We start from the raw sequence: 12,566 nt of genomic DNA on the forward strand, positions 1-12,566 counted from the left end.
GGGATAAGACTTGTGTGTCAGCATTAGGGCAAGTGTCAGTGTATGTGTGTGTCCAGAATCAGAAATGTTAAGGACATGATGATATGTATGGCAGTGAGGTAAACTCAAGGCTGAAATGTAAAGCAAGGAAAGGAAACTAAAACGAGAACTGAGTAACTCATGGAGTGTGAGCGCCCCCTACTGACTCCCCATCACAAAGCATTAGAACACTGCGGGCAGTTTCCATGAGTTGGCAGTAAATTTCAGCATTTCATTATCTAAGTATCTTACACACTTTTATGTGTTTCATGTGTTAGCTTAAATATAAAGGTTTAAAGGAGATCCCAAGTAGCTCAACTGTTACGATGTTTGCCCTGAACACAACGTGAGCTCGATGTCAGGATAGGAGATCGGGACACAAACGCGGACCACAGGGTATACGGATCCAAGCGTTTAATTGGAATCGGTAGGCAGTTCGTGGTACAGGGACAGGCAGAGTTCGAAAACACGGGGAAGCAGTCCGGGGGCAGATGCAGAATCGGTAGTCGGGGCAGGCAGAGTCAGGAACCAGGCAGGCAAATGGCGTCAAACAGATCCGAATCGGCAGGCAGAAAACGAAGTCAGGAATCAGGCAGGAACGCGACAGCAAACAAATCACGGGAACTAATGCGGGGACGAGACAGGAAAAATCACTGAAACGAACTAGCAACAAGACAGAGACACGCAGGGAAGATATAGGGCTGGGGTGACGAGGCAATGGGATGCAGGTGGTCAAGCAGGCAGGTGCAGGTAATGAGGAGATCAGGTGGGCGTAGACCAGGCAGGGAGCGGGGCGGGGCTGGAACACAAGGAAAACAAAAGCACAGGGACGGGGAAAAACAAAAACACCGTGGCTTAAGGGGGCGGAGCCCTGACACTCGACAGCTCAGGTTCGGCATGACCTGTTGTCCAAAAGCTGAGCTGTTGGCTGTGTGTGAGTGTATCAGAGGACTGCATCTGTCTCACCTCAGTGTCCTTGAATAACATCAATAGCTGATCTTATGAGACAAACCTAACAAATAATCAGTGATTCCAACAACGGGATGCTTTATGGGGAAAAAGGCAAAGAAAACCACAAAACATTTACAATTGCCTTCATTATTCATATAAACATAAGTCTTAAATAAAAAGTATTTATTATAAATGTAATACATTTTTCTGCATCTATAAAAAAACAAATAAAAAGCTCAGTAAAGCAGCAACGAGGGTCCAGGAGATGATCAGACATCCTGAGGAAACACAAAAAAAGTTCAGTTATAAAATTATATAATGAAACATTTAAGTCATCATAACTGCATCACAACATAAATCTACATGTAGATAGAGCAGCTATGAATCCATCAAGTAACTGCAGGGCTACTCTACCCTGGTACTGGAGGGCTGTAGCGTGCAGTAGGTACAGGGCTATTGTAAGCTGGACAGCTTTGGATCCCTAAATACTGGACAGAGAGAGCAGAGCATCGTCTATCCAGGTTGAGGGTGTATACACACACACACACACACACACACACACACACAGACACGCATACACACGTGCACACACACATGCACACACACACCTGATTGATTTGGAGGGGACCTGCTGTTAAACAATACAGCAATGTCTGCAGCAGTGCCTAAGCCTGGAACAAAGAGGAAACACAACACATTTCATTTACACAGAAACAGGTACACACAGACGTGCATGAACTCACGCACACACAGATGTGAGGTTCACTTACCTTCCTGGTCAATGGCACAATGTCCTTTTCCTGTTTTAAATGAGATAAAAATAGAGATAGATAAACATTAGATAATAATTTAAATCAGATATGAACTGAAATGAAGGCCACATGTCAAATGATGCTTCTGTCTATATTCTCTTAACCACTGAAACCCAGGCAAGGTGTTCAGTTGAGCAGCCCAAGGCTTTATAAATCTTACTTGCAAAGGCCTTCCACTGGCATGAAAGGGTGCTTTCTCAGCACGTACAACCATTAACTCGCCCTGGGTTTCATTGTTTAATACTGACAGATTTACCATCCGAGAAACTTATTCATTGAAGCTCTTACTGGCAAATGTGAAATTGCAATAGTGAAGTGATCTAATGATGTTGCAGAAAGAAGCTCTGTAATAAGTTCTGGCTCTGGAATACTGCGCAGTGGCTTAGTTAAAGACCATGACTGAAGATAAATGCATTGACCACAACGGGAGCAAACTGCTCCAGACAGCTGATGCAGTTTGGAGACAGGTCTCACCTCTCAGACTTTCAGAGAAAGTCTCATTGCTGCAAGTGAAGTCTTTGCTTGCCAGCCACTTAATGATGATCCAGTCATTTCGGGTTTCGATGTGACAGAATGTGCTGACCCCACCTTCAGCTTCACAATCTGGGTGGCTGTCATCCCTGGTCTTGAAACAGGCCATTTCTGTGGCCTTCCTCGCCAAGACACGATACTTGCAGGAATCTTAAAGACACCGATGTATGATCACTGAACACTTACGCTTGGACTCATTTAGTATTTAGCATTTGTCCTTTACTTTAGCACAAATGCAAATCTTACTCTTTTTCACAAATGTAGCTCAGTGACTCCAGCAAAAAAATTAAAATGTGCAATAATTTGTAAGGGAAAGTCACAGACAAATGGATAGATTGCTGGAATCCAGCAGCTCGGATAGATGTCACAGGTAATAAGAGAGACAGCAGCGGGAGATAGAGCAGAAAAGAGCAGTGCTGTCATCTGTTCGAAAGGTAACGGAAAGACTGTGGCCTGCTACAAATCTCATGCTGCATCCTTTGTCCACAAATGAACAGTGAGACGCGCCGTTACAAAGCACACAGGAGGTGAAGCACACACAGAACAGGAAATCACATTCAGTAAAGAGGACTGCGTAGCACATCTTTAACATGAACTGTAGTCAGCTCTACAAGTTAGCTCTACGGTAAAAGCCACACTCCAGATCCCAGATATGGCTGTAAGTAAAAGGAAGTAAGAAATGAGTAAAAGCTGCTTTGTTAGTGTCTTGGAGGCATATGCATTTTAACACGCCATAAAATTTGGAGTCAGAGGCACTTTTAAAATGCAAATAGAGTGAAAATGGGTGAGGATGTTGTCTGACTTCAGTGACTTTTTGCTTCTCTTTTTCCAGTCTTGCAAGCCTGGGCAATCATTTCATTGCTCGATTTGAGATGTGTTGTGACAGAGCACAGCAGGAAACACACCCAGGGACAGAAGAAGTGGTGGTGTGTCGGGGGGGAGGGGGGCGGGGCATGTGTGAGGGAACAACCTGCAGGCAGCGAGGAGTCTGTGGAGCTGGTAGTCAGCCCAATCTCTGCTATTGTTTTAGAATGTTATTTTTAATTCATAAAAATATGACAGGATAGAAAATGGTGGTCACAGGCTCTACTACTCCACAATCCTGAGAATAACACAGAGGTTATTCCACTGCTAAAATACATCTAACCATATAATTACCAGATTGAAACTCCAGACGAGGACAATGCTGTCTGCAATAATATTTAATACGTACTCTTCCCGTTAGAGTGGGGTGTGCCGCTTTGCTCAAATCTAGCGGTCAGTATGTACCATCAGAGAGCAAACATGATAACAACATGAGGCCATGGAGAACCACAAAAAATTAGAAGTCAAACAGAACCTTTTGTGCTGATAGAAAACAATATAATTAATAATCCTTAGCATGGAAATGCTATCTGAAGTGTGTCGGTCTCGGCAGAGGTAAGAATACTGATAAATGAGGAGTTCTCTTCACTCAAATGTTGTGTTTGTTATTTATCTTTCTTCATTGACCAGCGGGCAGCACCAGAGACCTCAGACCTGCAGCATTTTACCATGCGTGACATTAAGAAGAGTTACCTGAGGACATGTCTGGGCATGCCTTTGGACCAAATATGACCGGAGACATCTAGAATGTTTTTATGGCAATATCTTTTCCATTCCCTACCAAACACCACAAGCCCCACCACAGCCACATCCCCGGAACCCCTCATGGCATGGTAAATGAAACATTACCTTGGTGTTCCTCAGCAGACATGGAAATGTGGTTTAAGATGATGAAAAACACAACCTTGAGGCAAAACATCTTGCGCAGTCTAAGTCAGAGGAAGTTTCAGCTTTGACTGCTCTCTAGCTCTCTGACGTCAGAGTGACAGGACAATCCGGTATTAGCTGGTATGCCACGACAGTCAGAGAAATGCTTAGATTGACCTCGCCTTCTATGCTGAAGACCTTTTTTTTAGTTTATTCTTTTACAGTGCCGGCAATCTGCAAGTTGTTGTTTAAAAATTCTATGCAAATTAAAAGCTGGCACACATACATAGCTCTTAAAGAGCAGTTTATTTCATTTCAAGGAGAAAACAAACAGAGGAACAAGCCATACAAAATAATTCCAGAAAGTCTGGATGGGTTTGCACTGCCATATAGAGAATAAATGAATCAATATTTACATTCAGATGTATATATAGGTGATAATTGTATGGTTGATGGGCGAAAGATGTGAGGAATGTCAGGGTAGCTTCAAAGGAGGAAAACACAATTCATATCTGTAGGACTAATGGTGAAAAACACTTCTGACTGTAACTGATGTACAGTGCCTCTCAGACGCACATGTGGAAATGTTTATCACTTACATATTCATATTGACAATATACATCAGAGTAACTGTGCTGGGCAGTCATCATTACTTCATTAGAACTCATTCACACCAATCAAAATGCTTCCCTGTAGACAGCCAATCAAATCATTATTAATTTGCTAAACAGTCACCATCATCCAATACAATGTACTTTTGCTTACATGTATTTATTGATTCTTTTTGTACATTTTTCCCATGTATACAGCTGAATACATCTTACAGATGCAACTCAGGTTAAAAAAAAAAAAACCTTGCATAGGTTAAAAACAAAAGTGTCACCTGCTGGGAAACTGGCTGCACAAAAGCCAGTTTCTTCACACATCATTACAGGGGTATCTGAGACTGTAGCGGTGGTGGAGCGTGTTCAGAGTGTACCCCAAATCTCTGCTTCAGGCACAGTGTCTGTATTTACATGTATTTACACCATGAGGGAAAAATACTGACAATGACAAAGGCTACATACACTGTGACACAAAGACACAGACAGGACAGAATGCTGAAAAGATGCGGGTCAGGGGGTGAGAACAGGCGCATTTACAAAGAATGATGGCAAATTAGGGCTCACTGCACATCCCTTTAGAGGGAAAAGCCAACCCTCATGGAAAAATAATGACAATATGTGATAAAATAGAAAGAACAAAAACACAATAGGAACATGTTCCTAACATATGGCAAAATATAAAATATATCACAAATCATAAACTATTGCCACTTTGAAGTATGAACATTATATTAGCTTTTATATTGTTATTATCATATACTTTTAATACTCTATTTTATAATTCACTCTACAATATTTGTATATCATTACATATAAAAAGTGGCAGTAATTTATTCTCTGGTATGTGCCGTACATTCTGACATATTAAAAGTGTATCCCTTTCGCACTAAATATTAGGCATGTCTTTTTCTGCAGACATGTTTAGTTTTAAGCTCTGCTCCTGCATTGTCCTGAGATCGTGGAAGGGTAGAGCCGGAAGGTCGAGATGGTCAACACGGGAGTGGGGGGGGTGGGAGGGGAACAGCGCTGACCCCCACGCTGGTCCCCACCCTGTGCCAGCACGCTGGGTCCTTGTGTCACCGGGCCGTGTAAGAACTCTCTGTGCTTAAACACGTCTGGCCTCACTTCAGACGCCTTCAACTCCGCCTGCGGCGTCTCGATGAGTCCCGGGGCAACGTGCTGAAGCACTGCCAGGGTGGGGGGGCTTTGGGGTGGTGGTGGGCTGTGGTGCTGGCTCCAGTGAGCGTGCCCTGGGAAGGAAATTATCAGCCATGTAGGAACGGGAATGATGAGCCATGTCAGCGCCCCTCCCCAGGCCCGCTACGCCACTCCCTCAAAGGTCACGACTTCCGACCTCTGACCCATCCGCTACACAGCGCTGATTGGACACATTTTTCATTAAAGTACTTAGTAAAATTAATCTTCCTGAAAGTTTCCCAAACATCAGCCACCATGGTCATTTTTCACAGCTCTCCTGTTGAAGTGAGCAGCTCCATACACTTCAGCTCAGCTTATTTAGGCCGTGGGGCTGGTACGGGTCACAGTGTGAGTGGGGGGGGCTGTGTGACTCTACAGTGGTCCTGGAACGCCTCAAAAGAGAGACAGAAAGGGGAAGAGAGAGAGGAAAAGAAAGGAAAGAGAAAGAAAGAGAGGAAGGTTTCAGAGTGATACTCCGGGTGGTTGGTGCTTTGGTCCTGTGGCTCAGATGATCTGCTTGTTGGCGCTGCACACGGGCCGGCCGAACAGCTTGTAGGCGAGGAGGAAGAGGATGAAGATCATCAGGCTGAACAGCACCATGATGGCCACGTAGCCGCCATGGGGGAGGGGCGGCTCATCGGGGGCCTCTGCCGGGATCATGTTGGTCAGGTTCAGCATGTATCCCAAAGTCCAGCCAGCATCACTGTCACCAATCTGCCCGGGAACAGAGAGTCACTGTCACAGATCTGCTCAGAAACACAGAGTCACTGTCACGGATCTGCTCAGAAACACAGAGTCACTGTCACAGATCTGCTCAGAAACACAGAGTTACTGTCATAGATCTGCCCAGAAACACAGAGTCACTGTCACGGATCTGCTCAGAAACACAGAGTCACTGTCACAGATCTGCTCAGAAACACAGAGTCACTGTCACAGATCACACAGAGTCAGTCATAGGCCAGAGGTCAGCTGCTGAGGTTCTAATGAGTTTAACATCCCTTCTCCCAATCTTTTCCTTCCTCTCTGCCTCACAGCTCATCCTGACTTTGCTGAAGGTTAAAAACACGCATCCAAAGTGAAGCACTCCAGGCTGCCCCTGGCCTCCTGCTATGATGGAAAACCCACCACCTTTTTCAGACTCCTTCATTGAAACCACATTCTGAGCTGGTGAACAATCAGCAACAGATCAGAGTGGTGAAAGCTGATTTGTGGGGTGGGACGGATCGTGTGAGTGGCTGGTTGGATGGGGGGGGGGGGGGGGGAGCCCACCTTTTTGATGAATTGGATGTCTCTCCAGTTCGCCGAAGTAAAGTTGTATCCGTCTTCCAGCAGGGTCAGGATGTAGGTCCCAGAGAAGCAGTACTCCGCCAGGTATTTCACCTTCACAGATGGGTATCTCTGCTTTATCTGGTTACAGGTTACAGAAAACAGGGATGGCTATACACTTAGAAAGAGGGACAAAAATGAGTGAAACATGGAGGTTAAAATTTGATTCTGTGGTGAGTTGCTGGTTAGAGGTGGCTGCTAGGCAAATACAATGAAACTAGAAGGTCGTGGGGTCCAATTCTGGGTAGGAAACTGCTTCCGAACATGCATGTTGTGTATGGCTCCTTGATGCTTGGTTCTGTGCCTGGGGTTGGGGTGAGGTTTGGGGGTGTGGCCTGGTTCCAGTGCTGGGATTGGGTATGGTTATGGGGTGTGTATCTTGATGTCAGTGCTAGGATTGGGTATGGTTATGGGGGGTGTAGCTTGGTGCCAGTGCTGGGATTGGGTGTGGTTTGGGGGTGTGGCCTGGTTCCAGTGCTGGGATTGTGTGTGGTTATGGGGTGTGTATCTTGGTGTCAGTGCTGGGATTGTGTGTGGTTATGGGGTGTGTATCTTGGTGTCAGTGCTGGGAGTGGGTGTGATTATGGGATGTGTATCTTGGGGCCAGTGCTGGGATTGGGTGTGGTTATGGGAGGTGTAACTTGGGACCAGTGCTGGGATTGGGTGTGGTTATGGGGGGGTGTATCTTGGGGCCAGTGCTGGGATTGGGTGTGGTTATGGGGGACGTAGCTTGGTGTCAGTGCTGGGAGTGGGTGTGTTTTGGGGGTGTGGCCTGGTTCCAGTGCTGGGATTGGGTGTGTTTATGGAGAGTGTAGCTTGGGGCCAGTGCTGGGATTGGGTGTGGTTATGGGGGGGTGTAGCTTGGTGCCAGTGCTGGGAGTGGGTGTGGTTATGGGTGGTGTATCTTGGTTCCAGTGCTGGGAGTGGGTGTGGTTATGGGGGGTGTAGCTTGGTTCCAGTGCTGGGAGTGGGTGTTTTACCTCATCCCAGGGGGTGGAGCAGTAGTGGTCCATCTTCGTCTTGCTCTGTTCCAGTGAGTATGAGGTCAGGTTTAAAAAGTTCATCACAAAGTAGAAGGCGGAGAAGGCCTGGGAACACAAAGCAAGACTGAGAAATGCCTGTCTGTGTGTGTGTGTGTGTATGTGTGTGGGGGTGACTATGTGTGTGTCTGTGAGTGTGTGGATGTGATAGTCTCTGTATGGATGTGAGCGTGTATACGTGTCTGTATGTGTATGCACTGATACCCTGGTGTTTTATTATTATTACAGTAACACTGCCATGATGCACTACAGTTTATTGTTACCTCGACATTAAACCACCCTCACACACTGGCATCTATTACGCTACGTATTGAAAGCGATGGTCCTCTCTCCCCCTCACCCCAAACTGCCCCTCCACAGGGGGTTGGAAGACTCCGTTGAAAGAACAGCGCCCCCACGGGCAGTGGCTGAAGTTGAAAATGCGCCTGACGGCCTCCTGGCACAGCGAGGCGTTGCCCGTCCCGAAGTGTGTGAAGATGCGCTCTGAGGCGTGGGGGTGCGACTCCAGGACGCAGGGGCTGCTCTCCAGGGATTTCTGCACGCTGTAGCCCGGGTGGAAGCAGGGGTCTCTCAGCTGACTCTCACCTGTCTTGGAGAAAAACATGCAGCACAGCCACAGAGCAGGGGTTAAACTCCCTTTAAGGTGACGAAGCGGGCAGCTGCGCCTTATCACTTCATTCAGCAGTCTGACACATGAATGCAGATACTCTGCTGCCCTCTGTTGGCCAGCCAGCAAAACAACACATCATTACCTCACTAGCCTTACCGGCAGCACTTCCACGACATTACATTATGTTCATTCACTTCCTGCAAGATTAATGGACCCGTCTCAAAGAAAAAACATTCCAACCTTTACTGTCCAAACTCAGAACCGCCACAGAAATCCTGAGGAGTGGAAAGTTTACAGTCACCGTTATGTACGATAGGGGCAGCATAAACAGAGGTGTCTGGGGAATTGGGGTGGTCTGGACAGAAGCCAGATGTAATCTGAGTTTCTGGCCTGGAAGTAGTTTATTTACCAGTTCAGCTCTTGATTAGCTGGGCTCTGCTCTGGTCCATCTGGGACACGCAGTGAGAGGCAGGAGAACCCAAACGGGTCACGTGGTGGGGGGGGGGGGGGGGGGGGGGGCACTTTTGGGTGACACAGAGTAGTCTCAGCGCTGGCTACCTGACCTTCAATGTGAGTTTGACTGACTGATACATCTGAATGATGTGACCTGGAAATAGATCCAGGAAACAGGAAATAGACTGGTCACCATCTTAAGGACTAAGATGGACTTAAGGACCGCCATTCCGTGGGAGACACAGGAAAAAAGACATTCGTCTGACAGCCTCCTCTGGCAAAGGATGCATAGATGTATCCTCATGCAGTAGAGTTTAACAAAAATTTGAGACATGAACCCCCACACAAGTGTCACTTTACCTGCATTCCATGCTAAAAACCACATCTGTACTGAACAGGGAGGGGACTCCTGCTAACCATCATACTGACCTGATATGAGGATAGTCTTTTTTAGCATCAGTGTAGCACTTGAAAGGATCACTGCCATTTCCCTACTGATTTATTCCACTGGCCACCAAGGGGCAGCAGAACCCAAACACCATTTTTTTTTAATTCAATTAAATATAGTTATGTAGTGCTTCTGCAAAGGACAACGTGACAAAGCAGCTTTACAGAGATCCTGGGCCTGAGCCCCAAGAGCAGATCTACAGTAACAGTGGCAGGGAGAAACTCCCTGGTTAAAAGGAGGAGACCCTGAGCAGAACCTGACTCAAAGGAGAAGTCGCCTGCCTCTGGCCAGAACCGGGCGGCTGAATTAGGTTTAGAGCCGTTGGGGGAGTGCGCCCATTGGGTGGGGAGGAGAAGACTGAGAAGTGAGAATCTGGGCAGTTCAGATTAAACATGATGAGTGCAAGAGTGTAGTGAGGAAGTGCAGTGGGAAGGCAGACATGTCACTGATAACGAGAGGCTGAGAGGAAGGACCAGAGGCGGACCCACTCAGAGAACCTACTGGTGTTAATACGGATATCACAGGTGATCACATGACGTCAGGTGTTACCTGTAGCTGCTTGGCCAAGGCCAGTTTGAGTGCCTGGTCCTTGCCGTAGCACAGGAAGCTGTGTGTGTACACGTGGTAGTCGTTCCCGTACAGCCGGAAGAGCATTGAGTTCTCCTCCGACTCCACTTCCTGCTTAGAGACGAACGTGATCTGGGTGGAGGCCCCGCCCAAGTCCAGAGCACCCATGGTAGTCAGCGCCTGAAGCAGAGAGGGGTCAGGGGTGTATGTAGCACAGTGGCAGATGGGTTATAGAATATGTAGGGTTATATATGTATACATGGGTGTTTGGCTATAAGCATGTGTATCTGTGTATATATACAGTAACAGTCAAAAGTTTGGACACAACTTTTATTCTTTATTTTTACTAGAATAATAGTAAAGACATCAAAACTATGACATAACACAAATGGAATTATACAGCGACCAAAAAAGTGACAAATCAATCTTATATTTTAGATTCTTCAATGTAGCCAAAAAATATTTTTTTAAATATTAAATTTTTCTGGAAAGAAATTCATGCATAGGCATAAACTTCACTATTTATATTTTTCTAAGAAACAAATTTCAAACATTTAAACGTAAGTCTTTACATCAAAAAAAAAAATGTTTGAATGCATGTTTCCCATTATCTTAATCAGGTGTGTCCAAACTTTTGGCTAGTACTGTATGTAGGTTTGCATAGGTGTGTGTGTATGGGAGTGTAACTGTGTGTGTAAGTGTAGATTTGTGTAGGTGTGTATTAAGTTGTGTGTAGGTGTGTATACATGTGTGGATACGTGTGTGTGTGTGTGTGTGTGTGTGTGTGTGTGTGTGTGTGTGTGTGTGTGACACCAAGGTCCACCTTTCTAAAGTTGCCGTTCAGGTAGTTGACGGTGATCCAGCCGTAGGCTCCCTCCTCCTGGCCACTGATGATGCGGGCCCCCTGGTACAGGAAAGGGTACGTCTGCAGGAAGCTCTCCACAGAGGACAGAACCTGGTCAGACACGGTTGTGTTGGTCATCCTGTGATTGGACAGAAACAAAACCTGATCATATACAGTCACTCTGATCCTTCTGCAGTTGGGTGGAGACAGAATGTGATAAAAATTGCCTGTCCTTCTTTGCTCTCCCCCCGGATGCCTGATCTGTGGATCAGACACTTACTGGCCTGTGGCAGACCAACATCTGTTCAGTGAATATGTCAGTGAGTCTGTGAATATAATGCTGTGCGAGAACCTGTGTACGTGTATCTGGCAGTGTGTATTTATGTGTGTGTTTGTATGATGCAGCTGACTATCTCATCCACATGTTCGTATCTGAGGGATGATGGATGCGGGTCTGATGGATGTGGGTCTGAGGGATGATGGATGTGGGTCTGATGAATGTGGGCCTGAGGGATGATGGATGTGGGTCTGAGGGATGATGGATGTGGGTCTGATGGATGTGGGCCTGAGGGATGATGGATGTGGGTCTGATGGATGTGGGCCTGAGGGATGATGGATGTGGGTCTGATGGATGTGGGTCTGAGGGATGATGGATGCGGGTCTGAGGGATGTGGGTCTGAGGGATGATGGATGTGGGTCTGATGGATGTGGGCCTGAGGGATGATGGATGTGGGTCTGATGGATGTGGGTCTGAGGGATGATGGATGTGGGTCTAATGGATGTGGGCCTGAGGGATGATGGATGTGGGCCTGAGCGATGATGGATGTGGGTCTGAGGGATGATGGATGTGGGTCTGATGGATGTGGGCCTGAGGGATGATGGATGCGGGTCTGAGGGATGATGGATGTGGGTCTGACGGATGTAGGCCTGAGGGATGATGGATGCGGGTCTGAGGGATGATGGATGTGGGTCTGATGGATGTAGGCCTGAGGGATGATGGATGCGGGTCTGATGGATGTGGGTCTGAGGGATGATGGATGTGGGTCTGATGGATGTGGGCCTGAGGGATGATGGATGTGGGTCTGATGGATGTGGGTCTGAGGGATGATGGATGTGGGTCTGATGGATGATGGATGTGGGTCTGAGGGATGATGGATGCGGGTCTGAGGGATGTGGGTCTGAGGGATGATGGATGTGGGTCTGATGGATGTGGGCCTGAGGGATGATGGATGCGGGTCTGAGGGATGATGGATGTGGGTCTGACGGATGTAGGCCTGAGGGATGATGGATGCGGGTCTGAGGGATGATGGATGTGGGTCTGATGGATGTAGGCCTGAGGGATGATGGATGCGGGTCTGATGGATGTGGGTCTGAGGGATGATGGATGTGGGTCTGATGGATGTGGGCCTGAGGGATGATGGATGTGGGTCTGA

The 12,566-nt window shown here is 46.9% G+C and overlaps 1 protein-coding gene and 1 long non-coding RNA gene across 3 annotated transcripts in view; both read right to left on the bottom strand.

Moving 5' to 3' along the window:
* Positions 1-608: 608 nt before the first annotated feature.
* LOC118772453 lies at positions 609-4,130 on the bottom strand. Its single transcript, XR_005004699.1, has 4 exons — positions 4,026-4,130; positions 2,256-2,462; positions 1,740-1,769; positions 609-642 (listed from the first exon to the last, which is right to left on the bottom strand). It is a non-coding gene; the product is annotated as an uncharacterized LOC118772453 (long non-coding RNA).
* Positions 4,131-5,477: 1,347 nt separating this feature from the next.
* Positions 5,478-12,566, bottom strand: part of entpd1 (ectonucleoside triphosphate diphosphohydrolase 1) — a 28,223-nt gene continuing 21,134 nt past the window's right edge. For both annotated transcript variants that reach the window (XM_036550040.1, XM_036550048.1), the window contains exons 5-10: positions 11,113-11,272; positions 10,272-10,469; positions 8,552-8,800; positions 8,152-8,259; positions 7,115-7,252; positions 5,478-6,559 (exon numbers count right to left, since the gene is read on the bottom strand). In XM_036550040.1, coding sequence (XP_036405933.1) covers positions 6,350-6,559; positions 7,115-7,252; positions 8,152-8,259; positions 8,552-8,800; positions 10,272-10,469; positions 11,113-11,272 — 1,063 coding nt within the window. In that variant the 3' untranslated portion in view covers positions 5,478-6,349. The remainder of the gene's footprint in view (positions 6,560-7,114; positions 7,253-8,151; positions 8,260-8,551; positions 8,801-10,271; positions 10,470-11,112; positions 11,273-12,566) is intronic.

Source organism: Megalops cyprinoides, chromosome 1, assembly GCF_013368585.1.
Source record: "Megalops cyprinoides isolate fMegCyp1 chromosome 1, fMegCyp1.pri, whole genome shotgun sequence".
Classification (NCBI taxonomy): domain Eukaryota; kingdom Metazoa; phylum Chordata; class Actinopteri; order Elopiformes; family Megalopidae; genus Megalops; species Megalops cyprinoides.